Source organism: Eucyclogobius newberryi, unplaced genomic scaffold, assembly GCF_026437365.1.
Source record: "Eucyclogobius newberryi isolate DKJ021-1_F unplaced genomic scaffold, fEucNew1.0.hap1 SCAF_6, whole genome shotgun sequence".
Lineage (NCBI taxonomy): Eukaryota > Metazoa > Chordata > Actinopteri > Gobiiformes > Gobiidae > Eucyclogobius > Eucyclogobius newberryi.
The window spans coordinates 13,019,947-13,047,455 of NW_027316278.1; the positions used below are offsets into that span (position 1 = coordinate 13,019,947).

The 27,509-nt window shown below is 41.0% G+C and overlaps 1 protein-coding gene across 1 annotated transcript; it reads right to left on the minus strand.

Moving 5' to 3' along the window:
* Window positions 1-3,177: 3,177 nt before the first annotated feature.
* Window positions 3,178-25,918, minus strand: gnb1l (guanine nucleotide binding protein (G protein), beta polypeptide 1-like). The gene is made up of 8 exons (XM_072433571.1): window positions 25,811-25,918; window positions 23,222-23,280; window positions 20,219-20,369; window positions 19,861-19,986; window positions 19,615-19,777; window positions 17,085-17,177; window positions 12,966-13,181; window positions 3,178-3,517 (listed from the first exon to the last, which is right to left on the minus strand). Exons 3-8 carry the CDS (start codon window positions 20,326-20,328, stop codon window positions 3,239-3,241), a joined length of 987 nt encoding a protein of 328 aa, XP_072289672.1. The 5' UTR covers window positions 20,329-20,369; window positions 23,222-23,280; window positions 25,811-25,918; the 3' UTR covers window positions 3,178-3,238.
* Between the last annotated feature and the right edge of the window lie 1,591 nt (window positions 25,919-27,509).

Here is a 27,509-nt window from a genome sequence, read left to right on the forward strand (position 1 = left end):
CTAAAGAGCCCATTGGTGGATTGCGTCCTGGCCTGAAACTAGCTTGACCTTTGAACCCAAGGCCAAGGAGGACACACATTAGGCGCTTAGTGAAGCCCAGCGTCCATTGTGGCCCCTGATTTGTAATGGGGGGTCTTCTTGTCCATTTATTGACTTCCTAAATGATCCATTATGAAGTGATTAATGAGGTTCACCATAGCCTCCTGTCCAGTCACTGTGTGGACCCTGGACCATTTGATTTATCAGAGCATGGTCGGAAGCTGCCTCACGCTACCACTGTTTGCTCAACGCCAACACCAAAGTTAGGAAGTGATTAGAAATGCAAGATGTCATCAGAGAGGTCACGGGACACAATGGAATTAAGACACTAGAATCAGAATCAGAATCAGAAAAGGTTAATTGCCATAGTCAGTGAACAAAATTCACAGGCTCGGAGGTTGCTTTGGTGATTTGACGCGACATATAACAATGAACAACAATAAAAGCAAGATGTATCAAATAAGGCATGCATGAAACATTTTTATAAATAAGATAAAAATAGACTATATACAGAGAGATATGTGAACGGTCAAGAATGAATGCATTTTCTCACAGACTATTATTTTATCTTATCTATATTTATCTGTGTGCATGATTTTAACTATTTATTTCATTATACATCTAATCTATCCCACTCTAAGAATACAACAAAATAAATAAATCATTTAAATACTAATTACTTGCAGCCTCCTTGCTCTTCTCTGTGCTGTGATGTGAAGTAAAATAATTATTTGCCTTTGCATCCTTTATCCAGAATGACAAGGAAACAATGAACATATCAACACATTCGCAATAATTTTGGTTGAATTTGCAAATCTATTTTAATCTAGTTGTTGCATACGTTTGTCACACAATAGAATAATTTAATAATAATAATCAATAATCCTGACATCTTCCATCTCCATTCTCAGAAACAATTAAGACCCATCGTCTCCTCAAGCTTTTTAATTGAAGATGTGGCCTGCTCCTGCTTCTTCTGCAGCTCTTTCTTCAGACCACCGTTGATGTGTTGCAGGTCCTGACGACTGACATTCAGCTTCTCTATCAGTCTTAGCATCTGCGAGTTCCTGGATATTTCTTCTTTTCTTTGTCCAGGGGCTGTTTAACATAATCAGAGATGCCAAGTCTGTGATTGGCTCTCCCTCAACTTCTCATTAGACGTTTTTGAGTTCTTTCAGTTTCTTTCTGCTCAGAACTTCTATAGCCTTAGTCTTCTCAGCTGCTTTCTGAGTTTCTATTTCTTTCATCACCTTTTCAGTTGATCCGTAAGTTCTTTTTTCCTAATATTTTGTTCAAATTCATTCAGTCCTTTGCAGAAGTGAGTGATTTCCTTCATCTGGATATAGTGGTCTTATTCCAGCTTTGCCTCCATTGATAACGTCTGCTGTAGGGCAGATGTTCTCGTCAGTCTGTTCTTTCTGTTAAGTCTATACCCTTTAAAGGGCAGATTTCTCTTACAGTGCTACTTTCTCGGCTTATTTCTTCTCCAGGTTTTGCGTTCTGTGATCTTCTGGACCTGAAGTTTTCCCTCCACCATCTGAAGAGCAGTCTTTGAACGCTCCAGGTGCTGCCTGAGCTCCAGGACCACGGGGGGATTGGTCCCTAGACATTGGCACAGTAGAATTAGTACATTGTCAATTATCATCTTCATTCAGTATTTCCAAACAGTTCTGTACACTTTCTGTGGCCACTAATCCATAAAGTATGAAAGTTACATTAAAACCATTCATGTTACAGAGTTATTTGCATATACCACAGAGTTTGAAGTTACTTCACAGCCACTGCACCTCTGTTAGTGCAGAGGTCATCTCTGCCTCCAGGTCAAAAGGCCTGTTTAGACTGACAAACTTTATTGATCCACATGGAAATCACTTGGACACAGAAGCTCAGAATTTATATCAAGTGGTAATAATACTAGTAAAAAGGAGGAAATATTTGTGTAAAATGCAGTACATAACATAAATAAAGTACAAATATACAGATTTGTATATGTACATAGGATTTATTAGATCCAATGCAAAGATGAAACTAGTTTTGATGAGACATAATATTATGTATTTCATAGCGTTGGGAAGTATCTAAATAAAAGTACCAAAAATACATATTCAGAGTATGCATTTTGAATAATTTTATTCCGGTACAGCTACTCTTTTATTTAGGTGTATTCAGTTACTTTCCTAAACTCAAAGGAATACTTCATCAATTTAGGTTTCAAAGTTATTGACGCAAATAGAAAACACAGCTCTTGTAGTGAATGTGTGATTTATTTTCCCTAATCAGTGGTAAGCAAATGCAGAAGATGCGGTGAAACAAACATTTTAAGTGTTCAGAATACAGTATTCTCACTTGACATGAATGTGTTACAGGTATTCAGTATTCTGTATTCTGTATCGAAATACATTTTCAAAGTATTCTTCCCAACACTGATTACTTGAGGGTGAGTTGTTTTTCAGTCGTTGTTCTAAATTGGCGTTTCAGAAACAACCAGCCGCAGTCTGTCATTTAATCCCACCTTTTAGCTTGATAAACAAAGGCCTAAGCAGTGGAACAACAGATGTTTGTGTGGAACAATTGCTTAAAAAAGGGAAGTCGCCATAGTTACTGTGCCTTCAAGGAAACAAAATGCCACGTGACTGAAAACTACCAATATTGAGTAGAACTAATGAATACGACTGAATTGTGTAAATTGTAATTGTTATTTTAAATAGACCCCTAAATGCGCAGTGGTCTGTCTACTGTCTGACCTCGTCTTTCTTCTGCTCACTAATGGAACGTGCTATTACTGCACAGCGGCTCTTTGATTTCTCAACCGTTTCCTGTACAGCATGAAACGCTTCTTAACTTGGAGATCATCATCCCAGGAGATAAAGCCTTTATAGAGCATAACATTTACTGCATGCTGACTTATAAGACAAAGACTTCTATTACACGGCCTCTATGTTACATGGAAATGAGCAAATGCATGATGTTTAGACAATTACAAGGTACCTAGTTTCTAACTAGCAGTGGTCATACAGCATTGTACGTAATTATTGTGCTGTGCTCATCATATTTTATTTACTGCTTGTTGGAGCAATATTTGAAATCAGATAAATGTATCGTAGTAAATCCATTTGCATACATGTCCTAATAAATTTATGGATTACAGGCGACATAACAAATTGTTCTCTGCTAAAAAAGTTCATAAAAGACGAGGAATTCATTGATTTTCTGATCCCTCGTTGTATATCGACCACAGGCTGATGCGCTGGTCCTTGGATCCAGCGGCCAATAGTCTTTGTCTTGGGTCCGGGTGGTTTGAAAAGGCCACACTTAACACCATGTCCGTGTGGTACTGCAGCACGGCCAGCGGTTTCAGCCTCTTCCAGCCAAACAGCCGCACGCGATGGTCCCAGCCCGCGGACGCCAGGAGCTTACCGTCGTCACGTAGACACATCTGGGACACTCCTGGGTTAACCAGCGTCACAGAGTCCTGGAGCTGTAAAACCACAAGAGTCTGTCAGGCTGAGGAGGTCACTGCCGCCACAATATGGCTGCGGACATACAGAAAAGAAACTCTACTATCTTATTTTGTACTGTTGAGGAAGGGAAAACATGCAAGTTGACAGCTCATAATGTGTTGAGTGGACAGCTCATACTGTGTCGAGTGGACAGCTCATACTGTGTCGAGTGGACAGCACATACTGTGTCGAGTGGACAGCACATACTGTGTCGAGTGGACAGCACATACTGTGTCGAGTGGACAGCTCATACTGTGTCGAGTGGACAGCACATACTGTGTCGAGTGGACAGCTCATACTGTGTCGAGTGGACAGCACATACTGTGTCGAGTGGACAGCACATACTGTGTCGAGTGGACAGCACATACTGTGTCGAGTGGACAGCTCATACTGTGTCGAGTGGACAGCACATACTGTGTCGAGTGGACAGCTCATACTGTGTCGAGTGGACAGCACATACTGTGTCGAGTGGACAGCTCATAATGTGTCGAGTGGACAGCACATACTGTGTCGAGTGGACAGCTCATAATGTGTCGAGTGGACAGCTCATAATGTGTCGAGTGGACAGCTCATACTGTGTCGAGTGGACAGCTCATAATGTGTCGAGTGGACAGCTCATAATGTGTCGAGTGGACAGCTCATAATGTGTCGAGTGGACAGCTCATAATGTGTCGAGTGGACAGCTCATAATGTGTCGAGTGGACAGCTCATAATGTGTCGAGTGGACAGCTCATAATGTGTCGAGTGGACAGCTCATAATGTGTCGAGTGGACAGCTCATAATGTGTCGAGTGGACAGCTCATAATGTGTCGAGTGGACAGCACATACTGTGTCGAGTGGACAGCTCATAATGTGTCGAGTGGACAGCTCATAATGTGTCGAGTGGACAGCTCATACTGTGTCGAGTGGACAGCTCATAATGTGTCGAGTGGACAGCTCATACTGTGTCGAGTGGACAGCTCATAATGTGTCGAGTGGACAGCACATACTGTGTCCAGTGGACAGCTCATACTGCAATGCTTTTATTCTGAAAACTGAAAAACACAAAAAACCGAACCAGAGACCAGACCAGAGAGGGCACAAGAGATTCAAATAAATCAAATTAAAGAAAGAAAGAAAGAACAAAAGAAAGAAGACATCAAATTAAGTCCAAATGTGAAATTTGAAATTTTCCGTATGTCAATTATAATTAGGGTTAGGGGTGTGCCAAAACATCGAAATATCGATATATTGTACTAAATTTGGTGATACAGGGTCGATATTGTGAACCGCTGTATCGATATCGCTATGAGTCATTTTTGATATAATTTCCCGAAATATTTTGTGACAGTACTACAATTGTGTTGCTTACTTAAAGGCGGTATGGACGATTTTTCGGCGATTTGAGAACGCAGGCGGAAGTGCGCATGCGCACTCCCCCGTGCGGACTGATACAACACACACGTGCGTTTGTTTATTAGCGCAACGGAGCGCATCGCATCGCTCGTCTCCCGTAGATTTCTGTCCACTTCTGTGTCAGCTCGAACTGTCTTTCTTCGTCTTCATTTTGCCCCGTACACTGAGGGAACTATATTATGATAGATCCATGCGCTTAGGCACGCGGAACCATGGGGACGAACCTGACGCGGCTGCAGGTGAGCGGTAGGTGCGTTTTATGATTGATACGTGGCAGGACAAATGATTTATCCACGCCACGAGGAAATATGATACAAAATTTGCTGAAAAAAATCGTCCATACCACCTTTAAAGAAAAGAACCTTGTATATGACAACTATTTGACATTTTGACTGTTTTGATGTTTTACTGTGTTTTAGCTGAATTTGCTGTTGCATGATGTAGAAGTAGAAGGCTGGGCGTGCTAGAACAACTCTTTGTTCAAAAAGTTACAAGAACACACTAATAATCTATTATTACGGTACATTTAAAAAACCTGATGCTAAGTCCCGCAAACACAAACAGCACAAAGCAACAGTGAGAAGCAAACATTTCTTCTCAGTATAGAGACGAATAAGAAAAAGCTAAAACACAAGGCGTGAATAGCAGACACAAATAATCAGAGAAACGAACTAGGTCAGGGAGCCAATTCATCACTGCCATCTCAAAACAGTTTGGCCAAGACAAATAGAGTCGGGAGGGGGGGAGGAGCCTATCAGCTGATCTGGTGACTGAAGTCGGAGTGTTAAGCTGCGCGTCTGTTGAAACCAGCCCTAAAACTCCAGGAGCTCAATCATCATCCATAAAACATTATTATGGCACGAGGGCTGCGGGCAAATCTCTCCCACTGTTTAGTTTAGATTCAGAGAGGCCTTCCCCCCCCCCTCCTGGACGCATCGCGGGCGTCTCGGGCAGCACCTTTGTCGCCACTTTCAAAAACGGCAAGAAAGACAGCATCTCGCCGTGACGCTTGCTTGCCGAGACGCCGTTGCACCGAGCGTCTCTGATGAGTTACGCTCGCACTGTAGGGTCTGCCTGTTGGAGATTAGACACGCGTACTCCTGGTGATCAAGTGCATCCTAAAGCACTGTATCCATCTCCCTAAAGGGGCAACATTTTGACATATTATAATGAATAGCGCTATGATTACTATCTTAAGAGCTCCGTGCTGCGGGCATTCCTGCGGGGAGAACGTGCTCTTCCCTGCGAGCAACGGATTTCAAACCTCAGGCATCTGGATAGAGCAGGCGAAATCGAACCGGACAGCGTAAAAAATCGCGAGCGGGGAGACTAATGACCGTAGATGGGGAGGAGACGTTGAAGAATGTATCGGCGCACTCCCGTCGTTCGCCGGAAAGCATCCGCGAGGCTGCATGTGGGAGACATAAGCCAGGTACTCGCGGCCCAAGTGGATGAAGTGGAATGCAGGCGAGGGAGAAAACGCAGAGGAATGCCATTGATCCAAAAAAAAAAAAAAAAAGGGGGGCAAAAAGTTGAAAAGCAGAAAATATGGTATAACATTTTCTGCGATTAAATAACGAAAATGGCGAATTGCACGAGGGCTACGTAAAATGCAAACCACATTGATGCGGGGAGAAGGATTGTTTGGAGGTTTGTTATTACCTCAAGGAGTTGGTATGCCCCGACTCCTGCCCCATCTGCTTTGCATTAGGCCGCTGATAATGATGGGTTTAAGTGTCTGTTTTTGTTTGTTTTGCTTCCCATAGTTTGTGTCAGGAAAAGGCATTTGTTTCATTAAAAGGGTCAACTGTGGGCAGAAAGTGGCTAATGGTTTTGCAGGTTGTTAAGCGGGGGACAAAACGTCACTTTCTACTACAGCCTAGGGTGAATGAATACTTTAGTCAGAGGGATTGTAATCAAGGGTTCAATAAATAGTGTAGTTTATTAATTAACAATGTTGCTTAAGGTGTTGAAACTAATAAGGCAGTAAACAAGGACAGATAATCGTTGTAACCAGGCCGAGATCGGTGTTGAACCAGGGCTGAAAGAGCCAGAAAACTGAAAAAATGCTATACTACAGTTTGAGAACTAATGTATGAACAGATGTGGGTAGTTACATTTATTTGAGTAACTGTTTGAAGAAGTTGTACTTTTCGGAGCCATTATGTATACTTTAACTCCTACTTGAGTGATATTTTATGTGAAAGCAACAGTACTTGTTGGTTCGTTTTAGTTCTTCGTGGTTCCTCTTCACACTTTGAGAGTAAATCTACGTGACAAAAGTTGAGAGTTGACAATATGAACTGATTTAAACGTTTGTTTGTTTTGCACCGCTATCTATTCAGATGTAATTTACTGACTGCACAGCCCTCTTAACCGATCTATCTATTTAATTCTTTTTTGTATCTATGATGGCTTTTACTCTGTATTTTATCCGCTGTATTCTGACACTATTAACTGTTTGTATACTTTTTATCCATGTCTCTATGTCTGGAGCACTAGTCGTCTCTGTTGTGTCACTGCCCGTTTTCTGTCAATGTCATTAATGTTGTCTATGTGTGTGTGAGCAGCCCACTCTTTTTTTTTTTACCTGCAACCAAATCTACCCTCGGGTACAAATAAAGTTACCTCACCTTACCTTTACTTTTACTTTTTCTCATTTTTGTCTATCTTTTAAAAACACCAGATTGTGTCCATTATTTAATGTTTTTCCTTACAATTATATGAATCAGATGTTATACGTTACTCTCACTTGAGTAGCAGTTTCTCCAAGTACTTTTTTTTACTCGTACTTGAGTAATTTCTCTGACCACTACTCTGTATTTTAATAGAGTAATAGTATTTTAAAGTAATGCTTCTTAAAAATACTTCTACACTGTTCCAAAGAAGAAAGAAAAAGTGCGACAAACGCGACAAGACGTCAGCACCCTGAGACTGCACTGCTGTGTTTGAATTTAAACTATTTCTCTATCACACAAAAAGGCGCAGACCTTTAAAACCCACTTAATGTGCTTTGTCGACCTAATTTTAATTCCCTGTCCTCCATCACCGCTGCTGTTGTTTTTGTTAGCGCGCCACACCGCTGCTGCTGTAGTACCGGGAAACTGTGCCATTAACCAGGTTTCAGTCTGTAATGAAATCCATTAGCTTTAACCGAGCAGCTCTTGGCACTCTTTGACGCTCCATTTCTCTTCCTACTCCTTCTCTATACTATCTCATATTAGACGGAATCCATCTTTGTGCGCCATCGATCACTTTTGTCTTTGAACATTACTTGGAGGCCTGTGTTACAGCATGCAGCTACACTCAACATCTGCGGGGTTCGCTGTCGAAATGCCCGTTTTCTCAGCTGTCAGGAGGACACCGGCTCTGCACAGCATCTGGACCCAAACATCCAACAAAAACGCTCACATCAAGACCCTTTTCTGCTGCATCTCACTGACAAAAGGCACATTCACTCAAGTGTTGCTCCACTTTTCCCCCTGACCTTACTCCCAGTCCGTCTTGGCATTATTATACCATTCACGTTGAGTTAGTTAAACGTCCACTCATCGCTCACTCACTCGAGCCTGGCGGAGGTATTTTTGACACGCCTCGTCCCTGAATCACACCGAGAACTGTGGAGATTACAGCCTTTTGTCACTTGGGCTGTCAGAGCGGGCCTGGGCTGACGGGAGATGGATGTGTCAAACAGGTGAGCTGAGAGAGCAGAGGGAATACGCTGTGCACTGAAGATGTCACGTTCGGAAGGCTAAAGGAGAGACACGTTCTGGAGAAATCTCTCATTGCCGTTCTTTTTCTGAAGTGTTATCAGTATTTTCCATTAAATTTACACTTTTTTGTTTTTTTTAACATGGTCATGAGCATTGACTACTTAGAAATTAGTGGCATTTTAACTGTTGAACTAGAAAACCACTAGAAAAAGTATTTCAGAACATGTTTGCAGTGGTTGAAATCACAGGAACATTTAGGTATACATGAGGATGACAATATATCATCTAAAATAAACGCTGCTTTTGTGATTTGATAATCGTGATATTTGAAATTGCATTTAACCTTGCGACGCAAATCAGAATTCATTGAATTCCATGCCATTAATCATGTTGAAAGATGTCACTAAATAATTAAGATTAAAATGCTTTTTGTAATCCTATATATTTGTATGTTTTTTTTTTACTTTACAATTAAGAAAAAACTAACATTATAATAATCATGTTGGACACATAATACAGTCGGTGTGATCTATTACAGAGGGTAAATAATCAGAAAATCAACTTATTATTATTACTTTTTCACAATTCAGTTAAAGGATTTTACATTTTTTATCTCGTTTGCTTGAGCCGTGACTAAAACCATGTGTGAATAAAGGCTCCAGTACGTTTCGGTGGTGACAAGTGGAGAGACGCGGTGAAGATATTTTCACATCTTAGCGAACACGAGACCCTGGCGTCCCACCTGTAGTGAACTGTCATCGGTTTGCAGGAACGACGCGCTGTCAGACATACACTTGACGCACTGCTAATCTTTCTCTTTCTGTACCTGCTTTCCCTTTTCCTCGGCCCGTGACCTCCGCCTTCTTTGTCCTGGAGGAACCTGTCAGTGCATTTGAGTGGCCGCCTGAATACATGTCCATCTGGCTTAACGGCATGCAAACGCCGCGACACCCAACTCCCGTCGTTTGCTTCACCTTTTACACCGAACCGCACTAGAACAAGACCAAGAAAAGTGATGGAGGGTGAAGCTATGGTAATGCTCAGGGGTCGTCTGGGTCAAACTACAGATAAAGGCCATATGTAATGTATTAAGCCGCAAACGGGAGGCTATCGCTCGTTATCTGCCCTTGATAAACTCATTTCACTGCCTTTCAGCCGCACTAAATCATAACAGCGCTGCGCCGTGTCAAAACCAGTTTCCAAAAAGCAACATGTAGCCGTCCGACCGGCCAATAACACTGCATTAAATGGTATCGCAGGGGTAATTTGTGGAAGTGGGATAAAGTGTGGGGCTCATGGACTCTGCAGGCTTTATTGCAGCCTCCCACTGTGAACTACTGTTCCTTTTACTGCAGATGTGTTTTCTGTTTGGCTAAGGGGCCTCAGTGGTTTTGATATTTTTATTACCTCTCGCGGGTCGGCCGAGTGCGCCACCCAGCAGACCCCCTAAACCCGCCGCCACTGCAGCACAGAAATACTTTTGTGGGAAGAACCGAGGGGAACTGTCTGGACGTCACACTGAGCTGCACTTGAGGATAATTTAAAAGCCCCAGTTGGATCCTTTCCCTCTTCGTGTGCTTTTTCCCTCTCATCCTCATCCTGGATTATATGCTGAATCAATATTTTGTTGCACGAGCAAAATAAACCAAATAACCGCTCTTCTTCTGTTTTTTGTATATTGAATCAAATTCTTCCTGGTGTTTTTCTAGTCACATTTTCAGGGTGAACTAATGTAGACTCTGCAAATATTTCCAATACGAGTATCCATTTGTGAACAAAAAAAAAAAAACAGAAAAAAAAGCCCTGGAAAGAATAATACCCTGTTCCCTCTGCTGGAGTGTTGTGTATCGGCTCGACTCTGATTCATGGGGGTTGGAGGAAAAATAGGAGCCTTCCCTTTTGCTCCCAAAATGAGGCGAAATGCCGCTCCAAATGAGGCGTCAAGTCTCTATAGCTCAGATTTACAGGAAAAAGCTGTTGTGATCTCTTTTGGTGGCAAGAGATGGTTTGGAAAGACTTCTGTATGGTTATTCGTTGTCAGAGTTTTCCATATATTCGCTACACTTTATGTAAGTCAAACATTTGGGGTAGAACAAGATCAGGCAAACACGCATGATGTGTATAGTGATTATGGTAAAAGCATAGAACAGCATCTTAAACCAGGACATGGACAACGCTGATAAGGGGTGAACATTTGTAGTAAATGTAGAGACATTCTGCTGGACGCCGTTAGCATTATTGATATATATTTTGATTATTCAGTATAATATTAGCCAAAATCGCATTTAATTTAGCGATAATACAGTCTAAGTAAGGATTGTCATATTCCTGAGCCCTCGTGGTATTTAAACTTGTTATGAGCCCAAGTGCATGTGGGTGGCTGGAGTGACAGCCCCGGCTCGGCCCTTGGCCCCTGGTCCTGCCGTTGCTGTGTAACCAGCAGCTGATTTATGGCACCAGACTCTGCAGAGCCTCTTCCTCTTTGGGCCCTTGTGATTTACAAACCCCTCCCATCTTTGCACTTCGTAGTGTTTTTTTATTATTGCGTAACAGTTTGAGACTTTAGGGATCCGAGACAATATTTGAAAGTTTACTTTAAATAGTCATAAAGTATGTTTTTGATCTTTAAAGACCAGCTTTGGGAAAACTGGCAAGGGAAACATGTCAATGGCTCTCTATGCATTCAGGAGAAGATGGCACTAACCTGTTTTTACACTTAAAATGTGTCTGCTTAAGGTGCAATATGGAAGTATTCTGTTGGGGATCTGCCACCTGTTTATCATCTTGCATTTCTTCATTTAAAGGTGTTTATGCTGCAAAAAAAAATTATAATGTGGAATATTCCAGGCAAAGCAACATCTCCATAGAGACAAGACATAAACTCAACAAGTTACACCTTTTCAGACCACTAAAAATGTAGTTTTACTTTATCAAGCCCCACAAATCAGACTTTAAAAAATCAGGCAAGCAGTTAGACCCTGACTATCATTACTTAGTCATTTCAACAAACAAGTTAACATCCATTGTATTTTGTGTGACCAAAAAAGGGATGGAACGTGGATATAAGGCTGTGTGCAGAACTGTTCCAAACACGTCATCCCTGGAAGGGTCGATAGATGTTTGGCTGTTTTATTGTAGACCTGTTAAAGTATTAAAAATACATGTCTGACCTGAAGGCTGAATAAGTCATATTGGGTTTTTGTAGCGGGCCTTTACTAAAGTCACTCACTTAATACTTACTGATAAATAAAATCAACATATCATAAACTTAAATTATTATTGTCATGAACAATGAGGTATAAAGGGTAGAGAGATCATCGCTAGGGTAACCTATAGTTACCGACATCCAGTTAGAGCAGACATGTTGTGAATGTCAGACAAACAGGGCGAAATGGGCATTATGTAGGAGGGAGGTCACTATGATGTGGCAATTAAAAAAATGTTTTGACAAAGGAAATAAAAAGATGTGCCATTGTCTCCTCTTCTGGCTCACAAAAAGGGAAAACTTTGTCACTAATGACAGGATATGTTTTGTTTGGTAAAAAGGATATCCAATACAATTTTCCTCTGGGAGTAATTTATTTTTGATTAGTTAAAGCCTGGGTGAAGTCCGATCATTGAGCCAGGATGATCTGGTTAAATGAGCTGCATATGGTATGATCCCACTTGCTTTTTAAATATTCACTCTTGTGTAAGCACAAGGTCTCAATATGTTGCCTCTAAAAATACATTTGATTGGTGTGAAGCTTCACATTCACTGTGCTCTGGCAGACAACCTGAAAACTATGTGTAAGGTATGATAGAAATTATATACAACACATATGACTGTGTGAACCCACACATGTAATTTAGTCTGGATAGCTAAACTCAAATTTTAAAACATAAACATTTTAATTGTGGCTCAATTTACCTTAAGTCTTCAGGTAAATACTTTTTGGGCAAAATGAGCCACAATCACAGTTAATTTTAAAATATATTTTGATGGTTCTAATCGCTTGAAACTAATTTATTGTGAATATTCAAATTGTTTAAGAACATAATATCATATAATACATGCCCAATAGCCTGAGTGCAGCTCATTGTTTTCATACCTTTGATATTCTGCTTCTTTCAGAATTATGGCCATAATCGCCATTTTCAGACAGATTCAAGGCCATCAGATTCAGCAATGTAGCGTGGCCATTTTGGCAATACTCGCCACAGTGAACTGTAGAAAGTAGTATGTATTTTACTTACTACGTTCTACGCAGTGGGAAGTTAAGCTCCATTTTTAAACTTTTGTGAAAAACATACATATAGTTGTGTTTACTTTATTTACCTGCACATTGTTTTGGTTGTCCACTATCCAGGAGGACAGTTTGGAATCTGAAGATCCTGAAATGCCCTTTAGACGGGTGGGGTCAAAGGTCAGACACATGACGGGTTCAGGGTGAGATTTGACTTGGCTCAGCTTTAACCCGAGGATTACGTCCCACAGCAGCACAGAGCCATCCTCGTATCCCGCCAGCAGCAGAGGACTGGCCCCCGAAAGGCTCTGAAATTAAAGATGCCTCAATTAACACATTTAACAGTTAGTCAGTTATTATGGATGCCAAATGTGCGTGGGAAATTTCCATTATTAATAAAGACTTTGTGGACAGCTCTATCTATGACCTGCAATATTATGCCCTCTATAGAGAATAAAATATTCTTCTGGTTCCAAATGTTAATGCACCAGGATGGATTTAAAAATGTCATATTGTACATACTTTTTTGGGTTCAAGACTTTGGAAATGTGATATTTATGTTACAGTTGTAACCTTAAGGTTTGACATTGTCACATCACAGCTGAAATAAATGATAAAACCCAGAAGAACAGCAGTGTTATGTGTGATGTGTGATGAGAGCTCTGAAAGCCACAGACTGTGCCGTGTGACGCTGGGGGGCCGGAGGAGCAGAGGGGAGCAGAGGGGAGCAGAGAAGAGCAGAGGTTATCTTCCTGGAAGCCTGCGCTGACACTTACAGAGACGCTGTGGGCTCCATTCATCAGACTGCTGCTCTATCTTCCACACACTCCATTACACTACTGCTCACTTTGCTCCTCATACATATTTCGGTGCTTCAGGCTGTGCTGTCGGCCGTGCGAAAGACAGGGAAGAAGCACATGCATTGTCCACAAGTTTTTACAGCATTTATACATTCATAAAGTATAAAACACTGTAGTAAGGATACAGACAATTGCATGTACAACTACAATGTCCATTTACGACCGTGCAATGCCTTATTCAAAAGAAATGCTCCAAAATCATCTTGTGATGGCTCCGCATGCAGCCCCCTGTAGATTACCCTCCTCCATATAAAAAATGAAGACCATGAACTGATCATTAGGTCACATAAGACCCAAATGACTAATATCGTATAAGTATAAAAAGTATTATGCCTAACAAAATCAGAAACCTGCTCAAAACACCAGTAGCGAGGTGCTCTGCGGTAAGTGGTGAGGTTGTTTGTGGTGAATGTGGACATCGGTGGAACAAAAGTTGAACTGATAAAATGAGAGGTTTCATACATCTTTTGATCCCTGGAGACAAAGAAGAAAGGAGTGAGGGAAAGACTGCAGAGGTTCTGGATAAGGGGAATATAAATGACGGCCATTTTTCTTCATCACTGGGACTTTTGCAGTTCATCTGTGAAGCCAGAATGAAAGAACACACTTCGACAGTGACATAAAAAAAATGAATGATTACGGAGTTAACCAATGTACCCTTGACCTGTGATGCTGCACATATATTGAAGGAGAGATTGAGCGTACCATCAGGCAGCCATAAAAAGCACTGTGCCATGCAAGCGAGAAGCGAGGACGGGCGAGAAATATTTTCCATGTGTTCCATCAATCAAGTCCTCCTCCAACTTTATACAAATTACAGCGAGACTTGTGTATCTCTTCCAAACACATCGGCCAGCGAGAACAATGACAGATTATGAAAACAAATCAAAATAAACCGGTGAATATTGGTGGCTTAACTGCGCAGCACAGCCACGTCGCAGGCCCGCAGTTACGACTACAGACCTCTTTGATTGACGACGTCAGGGGTCAGAGGTGAGGGGACCCTAGGCAGACACCTAATTCATTATATCCTCCACAGCCGTTTGTACGAGGGGCTCTTGCTGGAGTGGGCTGCAGCTTCAGGACGAGATTGATCAGGACCATAACAGCCGGAAAGACAAATACAAGGCTCTGGAGGGGGGTTGAGTACTGTATGCAGAGTACACAGGGAGTTCAGGGCTAATGAGAACACGTATGCGGCAAACACAGCCAACAATGAATGCAATCATATTGAACCGTATCAACAATAACAGGTATATTTTGGTGGTTGAGTTGCTAAGTTACCGAGATAATAAATAGAGAGGCCAAAACAATCACAAGGTAAACCACAATGTTGAGCATCTGTGCAAATTAAGTTTAACTGAAAGACAATAAACAAAGTCATGAAATGCACTTATTACAGTTAATTACAGTGACAACATTGGAAACAGAGTATTTAATAAGATTAGTTGAGCATCAGTGTTTGTCAAAACTTGTGAGCAGAGAAAAGAATCAACAGTTGTTTATGAATGTGACCAGCTCTTATCCGATCACATAAGGAACCAATCGGGGCAGTGTTTTGTCCTGGTCCTGCATGATGTCATGGCCACGAGGCAGTAGGTGATGAGCTGAGAGTGATGGATATCTGTATAGGAACATTTCCTTTCCCCGCCAGCCTCTGTTCACATTAAAAGCCTTGCACATCATACATCACCACTGTCCCGCTGCAGGCCGACTCTGTACTCCGACATATGGAGACACTTTCTGGCTTTAGGCCCGCCATATTGTTGTGCACTTTCAGGAGCACCTTATGGATGAAGCAGAGGTTTAACTGTGGGCTGGAGAAACTCTGTTGATGGGAAGCTGGACTGAGAAGAACGAGCAGTTTAACACTGCATTTAATCTTTTCCATAAACTCCAGCCGAGAGGGCTTAAAGGCCAACAATAAATCTGTTGAAGAGTCCGTCTTGGTAATAATGGAAGATAATCGCTGCATGTCTCAACGGCACAAAGAGAAAGAGCGTGAGGATATAAGAGTGTGAGGAGCTGTCGCCTGCATGGTTTGACAGACAGATCGAGCACAGAGATGATGGCTATGTCAGATATTCCCTCCTGCAGCGCGAGGAGATTAAACCAGCAGGAAGCACTCTGGGCTTCATAAGAAATCATAAGCCTTTTTATGACTGACAAACTGCGTGTGTATAAAACTTCCAGTCTCAGTGTGTAACCACTGTATTCTCCAGAATAAACCTTGGCATTTGAGTCTTCTTCCAGAGCACTGATCTTTCTTGTCGTTGAAACAGATGAACATAAATTGATCTTAAAAGAGATCAGTCTGAAATGATTTAGCTTCACCAGAACCCTTTGAAGTCAGACAGCTGCCTGTTCTGTATTACAGTGATATTATATCATTTATAATGATATAATTGATCATTATGTTTCCTGGCACTCAACGCTACAACAGCATGGCTCCATAAATCAGGTGATAAAATGTGGGTGCAACAGTGAAATCACGGAGGCCTGGGCTGAACACAAACCTGACTTATCTAGCATCTGTACAACATGCTGTAACCTTTACAGTGGTTGCACTTTATTTAATTATGTCATTTATTTTTTATGGCATCAAACTTACAACCGGAGGGCAATATATACTTTATGAACTAAACTTTATATACAATATATTATATTTTGGGGCCATTATTTTCCTATTCTTAAGATCACAAATGTCGTCTATCAATGGGTTTCAGAAATACGACAAATTAGGACAGTTGCCATTTCAATTAACAATTTTAACATCTTTTGAAAGGTGAAAAGTCCTCAAAAGGGAATGGTGTAGTCAGACATTCCAACCTTCCAAAAAAGTGTTATAATAATTATTAATAAAAATAATTACAGCCTCTTGTTAATGGTCGGAAAATAAAACTCTTGACAGAATTTACAAAACAGAAAAATCTCTCTTGCCTGGATCAGATTGGATGTACAGCTGCAGGCTGATGTATGTCTCTGAACCCCCAGCCCTCTCGAGCGCTCTAATTACAGTGTTGGGACTCGCTGCCAGCTGAGAAGAGACGCGTCGGAAAAAATGGTCTGAGACGCGCTGAAGGGCGATAAATCATGTGCCACGTATCGCATATGAATTTTGTTTATCTTTCTTTTATTGCCGTTTTATGTGGTTCTGGCCTATAAGAGTCGAGCAGGAATCTTTGTAAGGAAGGTGCAACGTGAAATGTAAAGTCATAAAAAATATGATTCTATAAATAATGATTGATAATGTCAGTAGGAACCGACTAATTACTTACAAGTTCATACAGGAAAAATTCAAGTTGTAATGAGACTAATGTAAACTTAACGTATTTTGAGTTTGGTACATACCTGCCACAGTTTGATGCACATGACCATGCCCAGCTTTGTATCTGGAACCAAAGTGGTGACTGGAGTTTTACTGGGAAGCTCAACAATCTTGACCTGCAAAAGCATGAAGAAGTAATGTTTTTTAATCTATATAACATCACAAATACAAACAAAACATATGACACACAAAGGGAACAAGGCAAAAGTGTAGCTGATGTGATCATCTAGATAAAGGTTTGATGATGCGTCAGGTTTCTTTATTACTTGTCTCCGTGTGGAGCCAGTCGCATCAACACAAACAGAAATAACATTATACAAACAAAACATATTTTACACAAACATGTACTCGTCACTCAGGCTCGACACACTGCACAGTCCATGTTGTTATTCATTAGTTTAATGGCTGAGGAATGAACAGGTTTTTATACCTGTTGCTTTTACATAAGGGAATCTGGACAGTTTTACCAATCTAAGGATCTGTGAGATATATATATTATATATATATATATATATATATATATATATATATATATATATATATATATATATATATATATATATATATATATATATATTACAGTCAGGTTTCCAAACCAGGCGACTATTCCATACCTCATACACTAGCTCGAGTCAATACTAGCTCAAACTCAATGTCCTCATTCTTTTATATAGTTTAATAGGGTTTTAATTTAGCTTTTATAGGGATTCAAAACTTTCCATTTGACAATCTGGTAAAACGCATTTAAACCTTTTGTTATTCAACCTTGGTCCAAACTGGTACAAACATTGGCTCATAGGACAAATAGATTTTCAAATCTTTGTTTAGTTTATATGTTTTGATTAGCTCTCTCCATATATAAGAACAGATTGTATCCCTGGATTCTGCATTCCCTCCACACAAATAAACAGTTTGTCGTCAGCTATTATGGCCTAATGGCATTTCAAAATGCAGATCAGTGAGTATTTATATTAGTAGCGTACAGCTCTCTCATTATAAATATAACTGTACTTAATTAACCAGTGTCTGAAGTGTCCTGAGGCCCATAGACACAATGTATGGATATTTATTTTTGTTTAGGGCTTTTATACAAACCTGAAGATTTTATCCATCTAAATTGGCTGATTTGTTTGCTTTTCCAATACAAAAAACAAAGCTATAATTAGTATTTGGTCTCATTGTGGTTTGGACCTGTGTGAACCAGTCGGCCTGCTACGAACTGCAGCACCGCGCGATCCATCAGCGCAAAGCGGCCGCCATGTTGTCTATAATAAATCCAATTAAAGTTCATTCTGTGACGTTGATAGCATTTCCCTGCACACATTGGCACTGATTCCAATAAAATACACAATCTAATGAGACCAGTGATACTGTGACCCATGTTTCCAATGCCCGAACCCCGACCAAAACGCAGTCACTTCCTCCACTGGGATGATGCACAAATTCATTCTCATTAGGCTAAAATCAAACATCCCTTTAAGGTAGTGATCTGTATTTTAGCGCGCGGCCACATCTGTCCTCTCCGTGTTTACCTCGGCTGGTTTGACAAAGAGGGCCTTTTAAGGACTTCTCAGCGCCTCCGGTGATGTGCAGTACTTGTGTGGCATGGAGCTGCCCGTAAATACAAAACCCACACTATTAATGAAGGTTTCTACCATGGCAAGAACTTTAATGTGAGCTGTAAACAGTCAAACCACCAGAAATAGAAAAGCAGTTTTGGGATTAGTGTGTACGCCTTTGAAAATTGGCCTAACCTTTAAAATTGGCCATAAATCATCCATTGTGCGCGTCGCATTTATTTGAATTGTTTCTCATGAGGGTGTTTTGTTTGGTAATACATGATAAGCATCTGTCTGTGTGTAATAGGGCGGGGAGGCCAAATGACAAAAATGGGCGCAGGTCTGTTTGTATCTATCTTTTCTGGGTGTCTCTGTGTTTACGTCTGTCTGTGTCTGTTTGGGACAATGGCATTATTGAGGTTCTGGGCGCCCTGATGCCTGGCCCGCTGGACTCGGGTTAGCGCGGGCACGTTTGAGCTGGATCGGGTGACCTTTCAAGTACGGCTCCTCAGCGGTGGACCGGGTAATACGAATCTGAAGGCAACATAAGCAGGCTGGGTAACTGGCCGAGTGGCTTCGTCTCTGTGAAGGGCCCATCACGGTACATTTAACCAATACACAAACAGAGATACGTTACTTAATGCAGTTTGTATCAGCTAAACTCGGCAAAAGACAACACAGTGTTTATCTTGACCAATTTTAACGACCTCAGTATATACAGATTCATGCTTGCCAATTTACTGCATTCCAATCATAATTTAATGTTTCGTTTAATTGATTTAATAAGCAAAAATCCGGTCTTTACAGGTTGAATTTTAAACTAATTACCCCAACCACCACATTTTTTTCTAGCAGATAGTGTTTAAAGATTATTTTACGTTGATTTTTGCCGTTATATTTTTTTATTTCAGGGTGAAAGTGTAGGAGCAAAATAAAATGACTGTACAGTGAGGTAGATAATGATTCTGATATTATTATAAGCTCTATGTCTTACCTCTTCAGTTTGTTCTCCTGGAAAAGCCAAAAGCCACTTCCCGGGACTTGTCTCCAACGTGGAGCTCTGACAAAAGCCCACGCTGCCGGTCCAAATGGAGTCCAGGACATCGCTCCGGCCTTCAGCGAGATCCCAGAGGCAGATCTGCATGTCCCGTCCCTGACTACAAGAAAACAAGTCACGTTCATCCATTCATCTATTTACACGATGTGACAGAGGTATGGCACGGTAACTGCTCGAGCTCACCTGATTAGAGTTTGTCCTGACTGGATGGTGTTGATCCATATCACAGAATTTCCAGAATGTCCTTCAACGACCTTTTCAGGCCGCCGCGTGTTCAAGTTCCAAATGTGGATAGCACCCTTCCCTGAACTACAACACACATTGATTTATTAGGTTCTTGTGCCCTCTTACTATCTTAAAGCGTATCATTACCTTTGATTGACCTGCCTCTGACCTTGTTAGAACAAGATAATAAAAAAGAAGGAAAAGGGTAGACTAAATAAATATAAAACTTGCCCAATTTGGCTGCACTGTAATTTCAAAAAGAGAAAAACAAAACGGCATCTTTGTCTTAAAATAAATGTCATAGAAAATGACTCACCCAGAAAATAGCAGAGGCGTGGTTCCCTGGCTGCAGTGGAAGTGGAGGGTGCTGAGGGGCCCACCAGCACCCCTCAGGGTGTAGATGGGAGTCGGAGGAGGGAGAGACATCCCGGGATCAGGACCTCTGTGCACCAACACCACAGCACAAACTACAAGAAACAAATGAGTCTACATAAGTCCACTACAAAACTGATGGTATTTTAATTAAGTTTGGCCAATAGTTTTAGTAATAACATAATTAGCATATCACTTCATGCCAGTCCAAAGCCATGATAAATGGAGTTTCCTCAGGAAGTTCTCCCAGTGTAAAATGTAGGTCATGGTTTTATGTAAAAAAGATCAGTTCAGTGATGAACCCAAAAGAGAAATGCATTTCTTAAATGTGATCAGGAGAGAGTAACTTGTAAGTTAAATAGAAAAAGTCACCATTAGTTGTTATGCCAAAGCAAATAAAATAGTCAAACTTTAAAGCTTGAGTTTAATTTACTGTCTGTATCGGAGTCTTGTTAGTAAAAAGCCTGTGGCTGTTGGAAACACAGTTTCTCTTCCTACTTGTCTTGATGATACCTCTTACTCAATGTATGATATAAATCACATCCACTGACAGCTTAATTACAGTAAACAGTGGCAGATTCAGGCTTCTCTCTCCTCCTGTGATCAACAGCCGTTGTCCCAGAGGCACAGGTAACAGATCAGGCTTTTATGTTGTTTGTAGACTGAGGAAACCCAAGTGACCGCAGGTATGCAGCAAGGAAATTATGCATCAACACTTAAACAATGCTCCAGCAACATGACGGACTGGATGCGATTGACTTTATCTACAAAACAAGTATCACTCCATGTTATCACTAGGTTGCTAATCATATCAAAATGAGTAATGGGCCGTCGCTAGCCTAATATTAGATCTGAGAGTTCTGTTGGTGCCAGTCATCTGTAAATATAAGACGGTTTGGTTACATCAGGAACAACATTCAACTACAAACATATACCAAATCCAAACACCACGAGGGCTGTGCAATTAATTAATTTTGAATGTTTTAAATGACTGCTTCAATGTATGTATAATAATATGTATGTGTTTTAAATTGTTCAGTTCTGAGTGATATGGACATTCATTCTGCCCCACAAATACTAAACCAGTCAAAGTTCAAAAGTGGCTATTAAAAGATGAATACTTTTTTTTTAAAGACTCACGTATCCAACACTCTATAATACTTGTTCAAGAGACTATATAGCTGTAGTAATGTGTGTTTATTTCACTTTTGTTAGGCTACAACATTGAAAGTCATCTCTTTTACTTATCATAACCCCTGATCCTGACCATCGGGCCTGCACCGTGAAACTGGAGCCGAGGCATTCAGGAGCAGCTCATTTCGGGAAGGTTAGTGGTTAAATTGTCCATGTGAATCTGTGGAGCGGAGAGACAGACCGGGCCGGCCTGCCTAATTAAAGACACCACCACGAGCCTGCAGTCTGAGGCACTAACTCATGCGGCCGGACCCGGAGTGACGCAAAACAACAGCTGAAGAAAAGACGTCTGAGCACAAGCTGCGCAAACTGTATCAACATTTTGAGCGAAACACAAAATCACAGGATGTTAAATATCACAGAGTTTCTTGGTTGACAATTTAAGAAAAAGCAATGAACACTGATCCTGATGATCCAAAATGGTCAACATATTCTTATCTGGCATTCCTTTAGATAGAACAAGAAAACAAAGAAAAGAAAGATGCGTCAAATTAAATAAAAAAAGATATGAAGACACACAGTTGAATGAGCAGTGAGCAGCTAGACCTCTGACTGTACAAACTAGTTGTGTGGTATGAGGGAAATGGCCCAAAAATGTCAACAGTGGTTTTAGTGAGGGTCTGTGCGAGCTAAGCCGCGGGTAAAGGCTGCATTCCTCAGACTGTCCTCATGCGAGCGAGTGTGCGGGGGAGGCGCGCTCTGATAACAGGTGGATTTAGGCGCGCTCATTGTCTTTCGTTAGCCGACCACAGAAAACCCTGTGACTCACACAAACGAGACACAAAAAAACTGTCTTTTTTCACTGTCTGCACTTTAAGACTCTCCATTGCAAGTCAAGGCTTAACGTCACTCAAAACAAACCAGTTCGGGACAATGCTGCTGGACATGTACGCTAAAGCTATTTTGTCAAGTGCACCTGCTTCAAAGTGCTTGTAAACCAACCTCTTCTCCATTTCATAGCTCTTGTTTTATACGATACATACAGTACACTGCTAGGTTTACAGACACCTCCACAAGCCAAGTCTGCGACACAATTCTGGTTACTCTCCTTTCACTACATCCTGAGGTCTTTTTCTTGTTATCTCAGCATTTCCAGTCATCCAGTGCCACCGACAATAGGCATGCCGCTGTGGTGCCAGCGCGAGACACTTAAAACACCAAAATTCAAGTTTGTGTCCTGCTCAAATACTGTAAACAAACATGATGGAGGCCGGTCGTCACTCAGATCTGTTTACATGGAAGCCTGAATTGTTCTCTGGTAGCACAAAGAGACAGGAGAGCAAATATTTAAACCAGGAACTCAAATACTCAAAGAAGCTTAGTTAGAAGGTAATTAAATGACAAGAAGATTCAAACATGAAACAATAACAAGTTAGGAAGGACAATAATAATGCAAGTGTGATAAAAAATTATAATCTCACAAGTTATGAACGAGATAAACATCAAACATTTATCAGCAAAGAAAAATAATTAAGAGAGATTGTAATAGGTTAAGCATTTAACTGAACTTGCATAAAAAAATGTAATTATTTGCGAGCATGCACAATTTCTTTTATGTATAAAAATATATATGAATATAAATATATAATAAACACGCACGCGCAGGAACAATAAAGTAATTAAAATATTTATTGAATAAACTAGAACTGGACATTCCAGCGCTGTCTTTGGTCAGTCAAAAACTCTTAATAGTGTAACAAGTTAATTAAAGCCGTGACAGGACATAATAAATCAGGTTGACTGACTAATATACCTGAGCAGGAACAGGAGCCAGTGGGAAGAGGCTGGAGTGGAGCGCGGCTCCCGTTGGCCCTGAAACAGATAAGACAGCTCTGTGTAATCTGACTCTAAGTCCGTGGATAAAGGCAGTTTGTCTGTTCTTGGGCTGTCTGTCCACACCTACTGCGTAATTAGGCCTCATTATGAGAGAAAGGTCCGCTTCCCCTTCATGTTATTAAATAAGAGCCAACCCGGTCCACCAAGTATCTCTCAACACCGGCAAGGGGCTGGCGACCTTCAGATCAAACGTACCCCACTATCTGTACAGCCCACCTCAGCATCACCACACATACGAGGGGAAGAGGGAGGGAGGAGACTTATGATATGAGCCATCAAATGTTACGGGGGGCTGTCCAAATTCCTGCCTCCGTATCATGTGATCAGCAGCAACCCCACCTGAGCAGCTCCTTGTCCAATTCGGCCATTCATAAATAAGGCATAGAGGATATACTGATCACAGGGGGTTTATCATAGAAACTTTATAATGCCTCCCGACACAGGAGCCATTATGGGCCATAGGAACCCAAGATCTTGTGATATCGGAGTGGTCAAATATGAGATCTGAGCTGCTTGATGAAAAGCGGAGAGCAGATTACACATAACTAAAAAGCATGCGGTCAAGAAACCCTTCACAGTGGAAGACAGACTTTAGCCCTAAACAACCAAATATTAATCCTGCCTAAAAGAGAACAGCCTTTTCTGTTCTCCTAATACGCCGAATAAAAAGACATGTGCAGCCGTCAACACACTGCTATAAGGACCATGTACGAGCTCATTAAACTGGTAATACATACAATCTCAAATATGTGGTTGTAATCCATCACAGTCACCGTAGATATCTGATAATGCAGACAACCACGGCCAGTTCATTTACTCGCATGCACCGTTATAATATCTAACATATTACTCACGTTTGGGACCAGTTTTATGAAATTAAACTTTCAGAATAACATCAAATAAATATGTTAAAACAGTTAGAAAAAAACGACTTTACATGTATTTGTATGAACTCTTGATTCAATTAAAATACTTACTTCTAAAACGGTCAGATTATTATTATATATATTTTCATTTTTACGATTATATTGTGACCTGAATAATCACAATCATCGATTAACTAATCAAATCTTGACATCCCCGGTGGTCAGATCGATTTCCCAGCTCTGACGATATGCAAAATGTCCACCCTACTCTCACCTCCATTTGACGCTACTCTGACCTGTCTAATAAAGCCAAAAAAAATGAAACTATTTAAAACTGTACTATTTAAAATGGGGCAGAATAAGGGTGTACATTGCCCATGTTTTGAGGACACGCTCTAGTCACCTGCGATGATGAATAAAACCGCTTACTATCATTGGTGGGAAATATTGAGCTTGGGCCTGGCTCAATTACGAACCAAAGACGAGCTTTACCCACGAGGAAGCGCTTGTGCCGAAAGCAGAGCTGCTCCATTATAAAAGTCCAGTTAGACAAACAATGTGGGAAGTGTGGAGGAAGCCGCACGCCCTTTATTGTGTCTTGGTTGGTGGTGTCTGGACTGGACAAACAGCCAGCGTCACATACGGGCTCAAGTCGGACACAAGTGCACCAACGCCCACTGTCAGTCACGGACCCAGTGAGCGGGAAGAGGTGGCATTGTTCGTGTGAATGGCGTGAATGCTAAGCAGGGGCCAGGGCTGATAAGAACTCAATGGCTTGTGGGTGTCATTGAGGCAGGCCCTGATGGAGTGCCATGTCAGCGACTCCTGGTTTAGGACCTCCGCACGGCAATAGTCAGGCACCAAAGTCTTATCTGTTTGCTCCATCGCCCATTTCCTCCGCGGGGTCGTCTACCTGGACACTCCTGGATAAAGAGACACAAGAGGGTTGACAGCGTCGTGTCACAGACGTCAGCGGGTCTCTTAGGCGAGATGGGTAACACGCCTATTGGGATTTGGCCGTTCATAACAAATATGAGAGAACTAGTCAAGGTTATGATCACAACAGGATGCGGTGAACAATAAACAGCAGCCAGAGTGAGGCAATGGTCAAGAATCTTGTTTTTGAGCATTGAGTGACAGCACAAAGTCAGGGAAATTGTTGAGAGAGACGTGTTTGACAGACAAACTATGTGCTGAAAGTTAATATCCGGTTATTAAAAAAAAGGATTATAATTCAAAGTATTTAGGTTTGAGGAATAGTAGGGGGGAAAATCGGAAGACATGATTTGGATAATGTTTTTAAAATAAAATAATTTTCAATCTGATGGAGCTGGTCTGAGAAGATTTAATACGTGATTTAGTCTTAGAAATACACACGTAATAAATGTAATTATGTATCCTTTTTGAGCGGAATAAATATTGGATGTAAAGTGTATCAAGCATTGGAAGTATCACAAACTTTAACTTAGAATAAAAGGATAAAAAATCCACTTCATTCAATGTTTTAATCAGTTTGATGTCTGTTTCTAAAGCTCACGGTTAGCAACGAGCTAACGTTCACATAACACCACTACACCGCACACGATTACGCCTCGTGATGAACTGACACTTCATTTTTATGAATGAAAAGCACTAAATACCATGTGAGTCAGTGGGCTCCCAGAGACTGTGGTTTGAAGCCAGTTTGGTCCTGAGTTTCTCACGTGCTTCTTCCTCACAGCAAAAACAAAACATGCGCCGCAGAGGAAAGACCCCTGCAAGAGCACTGTGGCTGCCCGTCAAGTGCCTGTACAGAAAGAAATGAGCTCTCAGGCATCATTTACTATTTATTTAGCTTTTATTTATTAAGCTTTTATTTCAATATTTAATTAATCATGTGTTTATTTAGATTTCTTATTCATGTATGTGTTTATTTATTTATGTATTATGATGTTACACAAAACTAAATATCAAATTACAATGGCACGCCTTTTTTCTTTTGTTACTTCTATAGGCTACACATTCAAACATAATGACAGAAAATATGTCACAAGCTTCAACATTCTGCACAAACAGGGGAGTCTTTATTTTTTCTTCCTCTTCAGTCTAAATGAAAAAGAGATGTGAGTGGAACAGGGCAGTAATCCACAGTGCACACAGAGCTCTTTCATGAGAGAGCTGGGAGAGACTTTTATTTGTCCATTCCTATCATAGAGAAAGTGGGTTTCAAGCTCGACTAGGTCTGAGCTGGAAGATTAGATGAAACCAGAGTGTTTTAAACCTCTTCTGTGGCCCTGGATTAGAGTCCGCTGTCCACCTCAGCCCTCTGAAATGAAACAATCAAGAGTAGGTAAAGGCCTATCGGATCCGTGAGAGGGAAGTCTTTGTCTGGGGACTGGGGTATAAAAGCAAAACATAAATGTGTATTTTTCAACTATATGTTTCAAAGAGTATAGGAGTATTTTTTTTTTTTACCTTTAAAATACATATCCACCATAGTAAAGAAAGATAAGAAAGATAAATGTGTCAAGGTCATTTAGAGCTACTAATTAACTTGTGAGAATCAAAACTGTCTGCCACTAAAAGTACATTATCTTAACTTATCTAATACTGCCCATGGAGATGTTGTTGCTTTTTCTGGAACGTTCCACAACATCCCTTTAAACCTATCCATAGAGACAAGCAGGTGACGACATCAAGCCAAGTTGCATGTCAGGTCTGTGGAGAGGCGAGCCCACTTACGCTGAGAATATATGTTTTCCAAGGAATAAGAGCAATACAAGTTATGTACGTGAATAAACGCAATCAGATGCCATTCTTATTCTGTGCAAAACAATATCATCTCCATTTTAAAACCAACTCATAGATGTGCTTATATTTACGTACCTAAAGGGCTTACGAAGGACAAGTACATAACAGTACAGTGCTTCTGTTACTGTAGTGTACCACATTGCCAACAATGTCATACACACTTTCAATCATTTAGACAATTGGGAACAAATGATGTTCAAATATTAAAATGTTAATACACATTATTTTATGAGTAAATCCTGACTATAATTTACTGATGGAATGACTCAAGTCATAAGCAGCCGATGAAACACCATAAAACCCCACGCCTAAGCTATGGTGAGTTTAAGGGCCACTCCTGAAGACCTTCTACGACTCTGTGGTGGCATCGGCCCTCCTGTATGGTGTGGCCTGCTGGAGCAGCAGCATCACAGAGAGGGAGAGGAAGAGGCTGGACAGAGTCATCAAGAAGTCCAGCTCCGTCCTGGGCTGTGCTCTGGACTCGGTGCAGGAGGTGGGGGACAGGAGGGTCCTGGCTAGATTCACATCTATGCTGGCGAATGAGTGTCA